At 37.4% G+C, this 14,437-nt stretch overlaps 1 protein-coding gene across 2 annotated transcripts in view; it reads left to right on the forward strand.

Annotated features, from left to right (window-relative positions):
- Positions 1–8,204, forward strand: part of LOC129265390 (thyrotropin receptor-like) — a 128,550-nt gene extending 120,346 nt beyond the window's left edge. For both annotated transcript variants that reach the window (XM_064102220.1, XM_064102221.1), the window contains exons 6-9: positions 1,450–1,518; positions 3,055–3,123; positions 4,008–4,079; positions 4,481–8,204. In XM_064102220.1, coding sequence (XP_063958290.1) covers positions 1,450–1,518; positions 3,055–3,123; positions 4,008–4,079; positions 4,481–6,785 — 2,515 coding nt within the window. In that variant the 3' untranslated portion in view covers positions 6,786–8,204. The remainder of the gene's footprint in view (positions 1–1,449; positions 1,519–3,054; positions 3,124–4,007; positions 4,080–4,480) is intronic.
- The last annotated feature ends 6,233 nt before the right edge of the window (positions 8,205–14,437 follow it).

Below are 14,437 nucleotides of genomic sequence, written 5' to 3' on the forward strand. Positions count from 1 at the left end.
GTATAGGATTAATCCCATTTGGGCAAAGTTTCCATATTTCAATAAAAATATTGTAAACACTTTAGCGGACTCTGCGGACTTACCACAAAACTCGTTTAAGGTTGATTGATATATCAAAATGCAACGAATGTATACTATATATTTCTAATTTTCGAAACGTACGATGTGCTCTAATTCCACCCTTCCTCATTTCCAGAAAAATGCAATTCAATGTGTCTTACTTCTATAATAGGCAATTTCGATTTACTGGAGCTCCCTAATGAAAAGGAAAATTATACTTGGTCATGTTCCACTTCTCTCTAAGCTTGGCCGTACAATGTTCATTTTCGTGTCATCAGTTTACCTAGTTATACCTCGGTCACATTTGCTCTACGGTGGCCGTACGGCGAGCCGAAGACAGCCGTTTTATTCATTTTTATTCAAACAAGCTATGTATATATAGCTGGTACAAAAAAGGTTAAAACGGCTGTTTCCGACTCGCCGTACGACCGCCGTAGAGTAAATGTGACCGAGGTATTAGTCACAGACTATTCAAACATTTCATTTGTCTTGCGAATATTTTCGACCATTCGACTAGAAACTTTTGCACACGATCGCAACGGTTGAAAATAGTCGCAATTTAAAAAAACATTAAACAGCATTCATATTACTTGAAGGATGAATATTTTATTATATTCTGATCATTATCATGACTCTAAATAGAGATGATTCTGTACGTATTAGTTTTATCATTAAAGGGATGGTCCGGGCTGAAAATATTTATATCGAAATAAATAGAGTAAAATTCACAAAGCAAAATGCTGAAAATTTCATCGAAATCGGATAACAAATAGCGAAGTTATTGAATTTTAAAGTTTAGCAATATTTTGTGAAAACAGTTATATGCACATCGTCATGAATATTCATTAGGTGGGCTGATGATGTCACAGCCCCACTTTCCCTTTTCTTATGTTATTACATGAAATCATAAATGTTTCATTTTTTCATACATGTGTAAATGATGTGTCTCCATTATGATGAAATAAGTTGCGGCAATTAATAACTAATGCACTTAATCAGTTGTCAATCCAATTGTTTTAGTTCTTGGTAGATCATTTTTTAATAAACCTAATTTCATATAATAAAATACAAAATAACAAGTGTGGATATGACATCATCAGCCCACCTAATGAATATTCATAAAGATTTGCCTAGAACTGTTTCACTAGAATAATGCAAATCTTTAAAATTCAATAACTTCGTTATTTGTCATCAGATTTTGAACAGATTTTCAGCATTTTGCTCTGTGAATTTTACTCTATTTATTGAGATATAAATATATCCAGCCTGGACCATCCCTTTAAGAGTAATGTGAAGGTGAATTTAATAACTTTGTATTGAGTCGACTCTAATATCGGTAAAATCAAACAAGCATAACATTTAGTGTTTATTAAATTCTTTGTCTTACAGGGATTTGTCCTGGAACAACCTGAGAGTTTTGGAACCTGGGGCTTTCAAGGGTCTCCGGATTCACAAACTGTGAGTATGTTGACATGTTTGGGTATTCAAATGCTGTCAATAAATTATGAATAATTCATCCAAAGATTGTCTGAAGAGATAGATAAATAAAAACTTCCCTTTTCTGGGTGGTAGGTTAAAAGTAGCTTGGAACGTGAACAAAAACCGTCTCAAGCATGCGCATTTGTCACCCACTCAATAGGGACACGAAGTTTTCAGTTGAGCACCGCTCAATCTTGGTCCCTGAATTATTTTTGTTTGATCTCTGTTGTGAATGATAAAGGAGAAAACAAGAAAGACGGAACGCATTGACGTTCCCGTATGCGTAGAAACAGTTTTTGAGTGAACTTTGGGCTTGGACTTTTCTCCAGGCTACCATCGTGTGATTAGAAGCCTCCTATTGCATGGCAACATTCATGTCAAAATTGTTCAAACATACAGTTAACTGTCTGATTAACTCAAAAGCAACAAGTACTTTTAAAGTGATAATTGTGATAACCAATCGAAATATCTCTTTAGCAATTTATATTCCATTATCAAACTTTAAGGCAGATCATAGATAGTATGTCTCCATGGTAGGACTGGTCAATCGATAAAAAATAGAAGCAATATCCTTCATATTTGAATGTATCTCTCTTTGGAGTATTTAACATCAAATAGGTCATAGCCCTTCTCTGAGGCCTTTCAACGTTTAGTGTTTTCTCTTGATAAGCACTTAGCAACAATCACTCAAATCCAATGTGGTCGTGGAGAACAGTTCGTTTTAAATAACAGCTTTCTCAAGCGCCCACTTCATCCCTGCTTCTGAATGTCAACTGCATGTTTACAATGATTGTTCGATATTGACCTACTACTCACTGATGAAAAAAAATATTGATCTGTATTCCAGACTCATGCCACTCTATACATTAATTCGATTTTCGGTGTTTGTGTTTGACTTGAATATCGTCCCCGCTGAGTGGAGAATGCGCATGTATGCAAGGATTACATGGTTGATCAAGATTTCAACTCCTGATATGAGGAAAAATGATGATAAATCGGCTTGCAATTCCTCCATGAACAGATATCATGTGGCCCGTTTATTAAACAGGGGCCGTGGAACGGTTTTGAAAGTGGGGGGGGGGGGCTGATCATGCACAAATTCGTAATCAGATGATAATTTTTACGTTTTTGTACATGGTTTTAGGAAAAAAGTGCGGGGATTGAAGCACCCGCAGCCCCCCCCCCCCCCCTGTTTCCGCGGCCCCTGACAAAGACAGAGAACTACTGTAACTTGCCTGTAAATTGGCTGCTGTGTCCAGTTTAATGACGAGGTTACCACTGTTGTAACTCTGTGAAACGTGCCCCAGATCCCTTTCAACTTTATAAGAAAAGCATCCAAGATAAGTAACTGAATCAGCTCTGCAATCTTACTATCATCCCCATACTTTAATCATTTGATGGAATGAAGAGAAGATATTTGCTGAGAAAAAATTGACCGTGGTGATCGTACAGTAGGTAACCATGGTATCTTTTCCATCCATTCACCCTTATGATTTTATGTTGTTCTTCATGTAGAAATCTGGAGAGGAACAACATTGTAACTGTCCCAGACTATGCGTTCCGTGGATCAACAATAGAGAATCTGTGAGTATAATCCCTCGGTACATCCATTTTTTTTTTACATTCTTCAAAATTAAAAATGAAAATAATTAGTTGAAAATCAATGTCTCCTCTAAAGGATCCTGGTAAAATAACAAAAACAACAGACTACAGGCTGATCCTGATCTCTCTACTGGTCCAGTCTTTGTCCCCACCGTTTCATCCTCTAGATGACACCCTAGTCTGCTATGCAGACTCTGAATGGCTCGTGAAGTGGCGAGCGAAGCGAGCCATTTCAGATCTGCAGGCTCTAGTAGACCTAGTCTGCTATGCAGACTCCTTGAATCAGCTGTGATACACACACTGCAGATGTGGGTCTACAGTTGTAGACTAATGACACCCCGTCTGTCTCGATCGTTTAATTTGGTGTCTCTATATTCAGCTAATTATTCTCAAAATTTTCTAGATTTTCCAGATTTTTTCAACAAAAAAAATTACCTCTAATTCCTTTAGAGTAAATTTCACTTCGTAACGTGACTTGAAATTTGAAATAAGCATTTTAGATTTATCTGTAGTAGATATGAATGAACCGGTCAGGTGCATGTCAAAAACTTCATTATGTCCGCGTTAAATGCTATTTTTTTTTAGATATGTTTATGGTACATTATTGACTTTGTAAAAACGAGATTTTAACCCTTTTCGAGAAAGTCATATGGACTACAATTGAATTTTTATTTTAATTATCCTGTTAACCTGTTTATTTTTTAAGTGCTGAATCTGAAATTTGAGTGCGGCTTTTTGACAATCGCTAACTAAAAGAAAACATGAAAATAGTGTGCACCACTAAGCACTTAAAGACAGATATGGAACAGATATCCCGAGTTATTAATTCTCATGATTTTTTTCATCATTTTCATTATATCCATAAGGTCATTGGCTTACAATCCTATAAGTACGCTCGCTGAGAATGCGTTTGCTGAGTTTGATGGACCCGAAAATCTGTAAGTACACAAGATTATCGCTTCCATTAATATCTTACTTTTGGACCCAAAGTTTGGGTTTCAAAGTAGTCCTTCGAGTGATTATTAAATTGCTGTATCATTACATATGCATTAGAATGACCATTTTGCAAGGTTGTACCAAACAGGAGGCGGGGGAAAAGTTCTAAACAAATATGTATTTTTCTTCGGTGTCTCCTCCCAAACCGCCCTAAAGGGCCCTGTCGTATTGAGGCCGGCCATTTCGCTCCCCATTTTGAGAAGTTCATGAATTGTAAGTGCGTCACTTACAAAAATCACGTGATCCCAATTCAAATACTTGGTAGACACAAGCTGCCCGATCTTAGTTTCACATCTTCGATACAGTAATATTTATATTATTTTTCGATGTGTTTTGCCTTTAGATCACTCGAGAAGACGGATATCGACTACCTTCCAACCACAGGTCTTAAGTATCTTATTGAGCTGAACATCGAAGGAACAGACAAGCTTTCTGTCTTTCCTCCTATCTTTCGCTTTGAGCGGATTCGCGTGGCCAAATTGACTTACTTCAGTCACTGCTGCGCTTTCAACTACCAAACTAAGGAGAACTACGGATCTGTGAACAAGCAGAGTGTTACCGCGAAGATTAGAACAACCTCATGCCCCTCGACCACAATGCCAACCATCACATCTCGTGGAATTGACGTGATTGGTTTCGGTGATGGAGCCTTTGTCCTGTCAGGGACTGACACGACCATCCAACGTGGCGCAGATATAGATGATTATGGCCAATCACTCTTTGGACAATATCAGGGGGCAGGGATGCAGAAAGAGAGCTTGCCAAATTCTGCCTTTGATCCGAGAGAGCTCAATGGATCTATTATTGAGGAGAGTATACCAGTGCAGAAGCCACCACCTATAGAAGATGGCTCATCGTGGACCCCTAATGGAATCAATCCCAATATCACACACGACGTTAATGGCAGCAAATGCGATGGTGATCTAGTGACAACAGATTACTCAGATGTCATGTGCACGCCTCAGCCGAATGCCTTTCATCCGTGTTCAGATGTCATGGGGTATGTGTTCCTTCGGGTCATGGTGTGGTTTGTTTCTGGAACGGCACTCGTGGGCAACTTCATTGTTCTTGTGGTACTTGCTTCTCAACGTCACAAGATGACCGTCCCAAAGTTCCTTATGTGCAACTTATCTCTTGCTGATCTGTGCATGGGCCTGTACCTACTGATGGTAGCCTCCGTCGATATCCACACCCGAGGTGCATACTTTAATTATTCCTTCCAATGGCAGTACGGTGCTGGATGCAGTGTAGCAGGTTTTATATCTATGTTTTCCAGTGAACTCTCTGTATTCTCTCTCACAGTCATCACGATTGAGCGATGGTACACTATTATCTACGCGATCGACCTCAACAAACGAATTCGACTCCGATTAGCAGCACGCATTATGATAGTTGGATGGGTGTTCTCAATACTGGTAGCTGTGTTACCTCTCTTCAATGTTGGAAACTATGGCATTACTAGTATGTGCTTGCCATTCTACATTGAAAACAGGAAAGACACTGTCACTATCTCTTATGTTGTTGTCATTCTCTTTGTCAACACCATTGCCTTTGCGGTTATTTGCGCTTGCTACATAAAGATGTACCTCACAGTAAGGAATCCACATACAGTCATGCAGCGCAAAGACTCGAAGGTAGCTAAACGCATGGCAGTTTTAGTCTTCACAGACTTTGCTTGTTGGGCACCCATGGCACTTTTTGGTCTGTCCGGTGCGTTGGGTCACCACCTCCTTTCAACAAACCAATCAAAAATCTTCATCGTCCTCTTCTACCCTATAAACTCCTGTGCAAATCCTTTCCTATACGCTATATTCACAAAAGCATTTAGACGTGATCTGTACCTTCTTTTGGCTAAACATGGAATGTGCGAGAAACAAGCGATGAAGTATCACCCAACAGCAACAAGCGGCCAGCGCTCTGTTTCCCAGATCAACTCGACTGCTCATGACAACAAGGTCAAACAATATCACCGGGATTCTTCTGGGTCAGTCCTCACCGGCATTACCAGCTATAGCCAGTCGTCTGTTGGCTATGAAAAGGATTTTGCATCAAATTCCAACGGTAGTCCGCAGCACCCAGTAAAACCAAACTCGAACTCGATTCCAATGGTTCCATTTCGCGACGAGCGATCAAAGGATGGCGACAACCAACGGCACCAAAGGAATGACATTCAACCGAACAGCCATCAGTCTACAGCTTCCGATAAGCATCAGTCTTTTGTTGATCGTGTCAACATCACATTAGAAGTTTCCATTGAAGGCCTGGAAACGGTTCCCGAAGAGGTCGACCAGAATGATAACTACGATGGCCAGTATGAGCCGACTGTCTCGTTCTACAAGCGGGATGGGGATAGTTACAAAGAGAAGCATTTTCTCTTACCTCAGGTGGTACAGAGTTACCACAGTGATGATGAAGATGTGCATTCTACAGAAACTGGTGAGAGGAATCGCAACAATTGTGGCCTGACCCTCACACCTCACCAGGATTACAACCACTCCGTGGACAATGAGGATACCTTCCGTAAGAACAGTCGGGCTGATAGTGGTATACAATCAAACAACACCACACCCACCGACAAGGAAGGAACACAGAAGCAACTTGATGTTCACTTGCTCCCATGTTCTACAGACCATGAAACAGTTCTTTAAAGACTCCTCATGTAATTCATATATTTTTCTGCAGGAATTGTATATAACACAAACTGTCAAAATCGATCAACACGATGGGACCCTTGATGTAAATAATTGTAAAATAGTGCACATATTTATTTGCTTGTATTTTGTATCTTTTAAATGTACATATCTGTTAGGATTCTGAAGTGCAATGTGTAGTAAATTGTTTCACCTTTAATATAAATTACAAAAACTTCTTTTACATCTCTTTATGAGTACACGCTGAATTGTATCGACCACTTCATCCCGAATTATTGATCTATTGTTTTATGAACACAAAAAGCAACATGATGCAAAACAACCAATCTTTCTAAGAATAAAAGGATCACAGACAATTATTATGTCAAGGGTTATATGACGCCATATGCCCAGAGATGACTGCACTCTTGAAATAATTTAAATCGGCTAATCTTTAGAGATATTTCACAATGACGACACTCTAGATGCATTTAACTGAAAGTCCAGTCTTCTTATGGATGGTCCAAAACGACATTGACATTTTTACTTTGGACATTAGCGGATGATATAATTCTTGTGATAAACTGTGATATTTGGCTCGAATGCACGCATGGAAATATTAAATTTCATATGTTTGATTGTTTTGCGATTTGCAAACTGGACTTAAAAGTTGACTCATGAAATTGTAACGATGTTTAAGCATATTTTCGACAGTGTGGCTGTGTTTAATCAAGATGCCCCATTAAATTTTTGGTTCTTGAATTCGATTGGTATATGTCAGTGTAAATTTAAATTGTATAGTGTATGAATTTTGTATCATGCAGATATATTGATGACTTTGTTTCTGTGACAATTATTGTTTACTTATACAGCATCCCAATAGTATGTTAAATATTTTGAATATTGTTTTGTGATGTGCTGTCGTCTTGGATTTTGTATTTTGTTCGTAATGAATGTATCATATGAAATATTTTATGCTGCATTTGATAAAACAAGAGGCTTTAGTTTTAAGTAAAAATTTTCGTTAGGGAGAACAGCCTTGGTCTCAAGTCATTTTATTTGTTCTTTACATTTTATACAGCGTGTACAAAAAATATCCCTTTTACATAGGGCTTAACTTTCCAACAGCTAGTAGTATTTTATGTACAAGAATAGAAAGCTCATTTTATGTTCTAACTTTTATGTTCTGAAAATTTAATTTGCTTCAGCGGTTTTGAATACACATTATGTTACATACCAGTGGTGCTTTTCAGCCCATTTCAAGTTCGCAGCATTGCTGTATTTCTGCTTATTCATGTTAACTCGCATTTTACCATCCAGTATCTGAGCAGGGGATATTTCCCTGATCTATCAGGGCTCATCAATAAGTTTACCTGGACCAGGCGCGCAGCCAGGGGGGCGGTGGGGGTGGTCGCCCCCCCAAAAAAAATCGTCCCCAAAAAGAAAAAAAGAAGGAAAAAAAGAAAGGAGAAAAGGAAAAGCGAAGGGAGGAAAGGGAAGAAAGCTAGCTGTGTGGGTTTTCTTTTTATTCTTTATTTTTTTCTAAAAAAAGAAACCCCTTCACTCTTGCTCTATATGAATTTTGCTTCCGCGCTGCGCGCGGTTAAATGACACTATTGCAGTTCTCCTTTGTTTTCCTCGCCCTTTCTATAACCCTGTTTTTCCACTTAATGTGTTTCTTGCCGGTTAAAGTTAAAGGGCATGGAATTAGAGTAAGGGTAGGCCGAAGTATATGAAGTTATCTTTTTTTTTTTCAAATTGATCGCACAACTTCTGGTCGGTCGGCTCCGGGCGGGTAAAATCTTTATATCAATTTCTGCCATCACCTCCATAAAGGCAACTTCTCCCGCTTTTCAGCTAATTACTAAACAACCACAATTTTGGGGCAAACAGGTTCCTAATTTAAAAAGAGGAAGGTATAAGATTCGTGTCTATTTTTTATCAAATTCTATTAAACTTCATGTCATTTCCCTGCACATTCAACTCCTGTCCTGTTTTGCGCCCTCAGTTTCTTTATCATTCAAAATCGCGCTTCAGGATAAGTCAAAGAAATTATACATCATCCTTTTTGTATAATTTCAATAAATCACAGAAGTTTCAACTTTTTACGCACTATTTTCCTTGTAATGAAGTTCAATAATCTTAGAAAATTAATTGAATTAGAGCCGATGGGGGTATTAGAGATATCTGCATTTGATGAAACGTCCGCCCTTTGAAATGTCAGAGTTTCATTGCTCTGTGCGGGGAGGAATATCTTCCTCCCGGCATATACCCTTCTTCTCCTCTGTTTTGCGAGTTAAAGATATGCACTGTCGCTAAATTGTTTGTAATCAAATCTGATCTTCCAAGGGAAGCACTCAATATAACTTAGAGAATATCCTTTTTCTCTGGACCCTTTTCTTTGCAAAAAAATTGATAAAACGCTTTAGCTTCCGCGCTTCGCGCGGGGTAATTCTTATTTTAATTTTCTTCCATTTTATCCCTTTTTGTGCGTTCACAATCACTTTGGAAAACAAGGTTCAAAATCATGATACAGTCAACTGAATTGGAGCTGATATAGGTACTAGAGACAAGAGAGACGGCTCCTTTTCATTTTAATTTATGAAACACCGAAAGCTTCGCGCGGGAGGGGGAAACTCCCCCTCCCTGCACCCACCACCTAGGGAGCGCACTCTGTAAGTGTTGGCACGCTTTGCGTGCATTTACCGCCCCCTCCAAAATTAAATTCTGGCTACGCGGTTGAGTCCTGGGCATGTTCAGAAGGTTAAGAGATATAGAAATGATTTTTTTGTATGATTAATAGGAAATCAGTGCACCAACTTAAAGAAAATATAGATGATGGAGTACAATAAGCGAAACAATGAAGAACAAACCACAAGTGTATCACACTTTGCGAAAGCGAATATTACCAGTGGAAATTGACCTTTTTTCATTAAAAATGTACAATGAATTAATTTTAAAAGTATTAATTGCAAACGTGAATGCAATATTTCTGGCCATTTTGAATAAAAAAAATTATCTGTTGTCTGCACCATTATGCATGTCTTATTATCAAACTTGAAATAAACTGTGAAGTACTTTTGTTGCCATTCTCAACATGCTTAAGGTTTGGATTTATAGATAATGAGGATTTCCCTGGTCAGTTTCTGAATGATCGAAGGGGCCGACATGCCAGACAGTGCAGAACAGACAGCAGTGGTAGCAGTGCTGCATGTATGGAAACTTGAAATGGAATGAAACGCACCACTGTTATATAATAAACTGTGTATTCAAAACCGCTGAAGCGAGACCAATGAATTATTTTTTATACAGAAGTTAAGACATGAGATGAGCTTCATAGTTCATTTTAATTGAGATTGATTTTCAATTTTGGAATAAATTCAGCCGAATATCAGTGGGACTTTTTTTGGGGGGGTGGGGCGCTGTATACCCATGTGTCTCGTTTGGCATGCTCGCAATCAGTTATTTCAGCATATTGGCTGATGTCCCATCATCATGCGTTTTTGGTGTATAGTATACTAGTATTCCAAACGTTAAATATAATATATATCACCAACAATCTATTATTGTAGATATGTTTACATGTGTAAAATCTGAATTTGTGCAGTCATGTGGCTTTTATATTACACTCAAGTAAAGGATTTTAGTATATGGTACCATTTCAAGATGTTTGATATGAACAGCATATTTTTTTCAAGGATTTTACAATTTTCTGGTGGAGAAGAATATCCAGCTATGGGGGCGAAGGTGGAGTTTAGAAATCAGAGAGGGGGATCCGATTCATCAACATCTTTTTTATTTGTTATAATACTCAAGGCACTGGTATTTTATCATGAATTCATACGGTCCTACATTTTTGAATGGTTGCAAAAACACTGCTGATAGTATTTTTGAAATGAGACGGATTTGTCGATAGTTTTTAAATATTTGTTTCGATTTACGAATCAACTAATTACATTTAATTACTTTTCCGGGTGTCCATTCTCCGTCCCCATCTGCATGAAAGTTATGTAAGCTTAAAAAGTGTCTCCCAAATGTTCAGTAATCATATCGTCATGTACATCCATTAGAAAAAAACGATCAGGTGACGTGATCTTAGATCTGTTCATGTCGATATTCTATGGAAGAGATGATTATATGGTCTTGGATATGTCTACATCCTGAGAAAGTGATGATCAGATGACAAGATCATATTATCTGATCATTTCGAGAGACCCGAGATCTTGTCAACGCATCATCTTTTATAAGGGATGTAGACATTGTAGACATGACGAGATGATTATCTGAACATCTGGGTGGCTCTTTTAGATTTCCATATAAATAGCCCATAAATGTATCAACTTCAAACCTGGATCATATATCCAATTACTTTGGGGTATCAAGGTCAACACCGAGACGCATTATCTCACCAAGTCAACATAATGAAAATTTGTATGTCGAAATGTGGACATAAAATTAAATCTCGCCATTTACATTTTGGTCGACTTGGCGAGATAACGTATTTTGCCAAGTTGACATACAGAAATATTGCGAGATCTCGCCAAGTCGACATACAAAAGTTGTATGTCAACATTGCGAGATCTCGCCAAGTCGACGTACAAAAGTTGTATGTCAACATGGCGAGATCCAAGTCGACATAAAAAAGTAAATGGCGAGATTCAATTTCATATCCACAGCATATTAATCTGTAGCCAGCCACGCCGCGGCTTGTAATCGTTTTGAACTGAGTGTAGTGCGTGCACGTATACGCTGTGGATATAGAATTAAAGGAGAATGAAACCCTTGAAACCAGCTGAATCCATATCAAAGAGAAAAATCAAAGAAACATATTGTTGAAAGTTTGAGGAAGATTGAATGAATAATAAGAAAGTTATGAGCATTTGAATATTGAGATCACTAGTGCCATGTAGATCATCCCATCGGCAATGCGACCAAGATCTTTGATATCACACACGTACAACTCCCTCATTACTTTAGTACTTATTTCACGTATATTCTCACTTTTATAGAGTCTATCACAAGGTGAGGTGTTCTCTTTATGAGATGACAAGTACAGAGGTTTCACAACATTATATCATTGATGAATCGTTTGTCATATGATTAGAATGAGCAAAAAGATATGTTTTGGGGTATATTTTCAGTGTCCAAATGGGAGAGTTGTACGTGTGTGACATCATAGATCTTGGTCGCATTGCCGATGGGAGGATCTCCATAGCATTAGTGATCTCGACATTCAAATGCTCATAACTCTTTTATTGCTAGTCCTATTTTACTCAAAGTTTTGTTGATCTTATTCTTTGATTTTTCTGCTTTCACAAAAGCTAACTTGCTCCAAGAGTTTCATTCTCCTTTAAATGTTGCTATTTTACTTTTTTGTTATGTCAACATTTATCAAGATCTCGCCAAGTTGACATAAAACTTTCATAAGTTGACTTCGAGAAAACGTATCTAGCCATGTTATTATGTCAACTTGGCGACATTATACTTATCTCTACTATTCGATGGCACTTTAAAGCTGTTCTTAACTGTTTGAGGTATACTTGGTTAAAAAACACTGTTTAAAGTTCAGACTTGGCAGAGGCCTATGGAGATGGTGATGTGAGTAGATTTTCAGGTCAAGAGGTCAAGGATCAAAAGTCACAGGGGTTTATTACAATGCCAATATGGATCAATTTAAACTTGAATCATGGATGTTAGTAGGAATGAAAGTGATCTGATCAGTTTTGGGGTTTATTTGGTCGAAGGTCAAAGGTCACATAGGTCATAAGCCCTATACGCAACCGTTCAATTGATCAAAATCAATCTTGATTCAATTATATGCATATTACTGTAACTGCATGTCACAGGGTCAAAGGTCATAGAGTTTAATGTTCATTATCACAATAAATTATATATATACATTTTTTTAAGATTTGAGAAGTTAACTGTGCAATGTATTTCAAATCTGGCTATATGGCGACGGAAGTAAAAATTCGACTGCGGGCGGTCAAGAATTCGTCAAGTTTGTTTTGGTCTCATTGGTGAGTTGTTATTATTATATGGAATTACCCAGCTATCTATCCAGTATACAGGTAAAATAGTCTAAACATTCATTTCGCCGAGGAAGTTGGACCAAAGGTCCACTATATCTGAAACTGGAAGACCATTGTTTTCCTTCGACATAAAAAATGATTTTACTGAAAGAACATGTCAAAATTTCGGTAATATGCATAATTTCAGATTCAACAAAAATATTTATATTTGTGTCATTTGCTGTTGACGGTGCATGATGAACTGTATTTATGTTTGTCTTAATTAAGTTGAATTCAGGACCTTTCACCAGTTCTGCGAAACTTTTAATCCGTAGTATTGTCCCTAACATTTTTTAAATAAATAATTACCTTGATTATTGAAAAACTGCAGTTTTTCTTGATTGAACGTGACCAAATTTTTCCGAATTCTTGAGTTGTGTTTCGTTCATGTAAAATGTCGTTGATGCAAATAATCAACATTTTATTGAAATACATTATAACATGGGATTGTTTTAATTGTTATAATCATTATAAATGAATATTCATGCCAGTAGGCCTACATATTGGAACGAACGAGAGAAAGAGTTTGTCAGACTGTCAAGTAAATTAAGTTTATTGTGATGAATTCGAATTCAAATTTAAAAGAAATAGTGAGTCGGTGATGTATTTGATTGATTTGGGAATCAAATATGGTTTAGAAACATAGACAAGAAGTTAAAAATTGATTGACTTGTAATAAGGGTACAAAATATTAGTTAGAGAGATAAAAACAAAAGCTGAAATTTATAAATCTTCCACCGGTCTCTATACTGTCTCTACCACCGTAATTAAACGTATAAGATTTGCTGGTCACTGTTTCTGTATAGTGAAATTATTTCTGATGTACTTTTGTTGCGCCTCTCTCATAAAACCAGAGGACAGAGACCCTTTTGAATTTTCTTGATTGCATATTATGTAGGGATACAAATAATTTGTTACATGATTTAGCCGGGAATTACCACCTCTTGTGTCAGATCGGAAAGCCTGCCGTAGCATTTTTTATTCATTGTCGATTCATTCTCGGATGCGTCTGAGAGGACGTGAGAGGGAGACACGTCCCTGGTCTGCGTATAACTAACTGTTTTGTGAAATCAAGCGAAACTTTTTGAAATGCCATAACTCCTTTATTTGAAATCCGATTTGATAATATTTTCAGTATTGTGCTTGTTGGATTTTTGTCTTTTCATTCAAATCGCCTTTTTGTTGGGATTGACTTGTCCTTTATGGAAGTTCAAGGCAAGGTAACACAATGAGTTACTAAGAAAATCTACTGTATTTTGTTAATCCATCTGAAGACAATTTGTTCTGACTTTCTAATTATATTCTATGGCACTAACTGGACGTCTTTAATGCTGCTTTTGCAAATTGGGAACAAGAGAATATCAATAGGCCAGTCAGGCATGCACTAATTATGAATATACCGATCAGGTTAATTCAACCCTGCTGCAGTTTGTGTTTTGTTGATTATTTTGTTGTTCATAGCTACAACTAGTAAAACGTCATTGACATGCAGATAAAAGATTACTTACTTTATGATTTAGACATTTTTGGATGTAATGAGATATATTTTTTGTGACTTTTCGCGTCTATTGATACTTTGTGTGCATGTTGTGTGTTTGT

The sequence above is a fragment of the Lytechinus pictus genome, chromosome 7 (assembly GCF_037042905.1).
Source record: "Lytechinus pictus isolate F3 Inbred chromosome 7, Lp3.0, whole genome shotgun sequence".
Taxonomy (NCBI): Eukaryota; Metazoa; Echinodermata; class Echinoidea; order Temnopleuroida; family Toxopneustidae; genus Lytechinus; species Lytechinus pictus.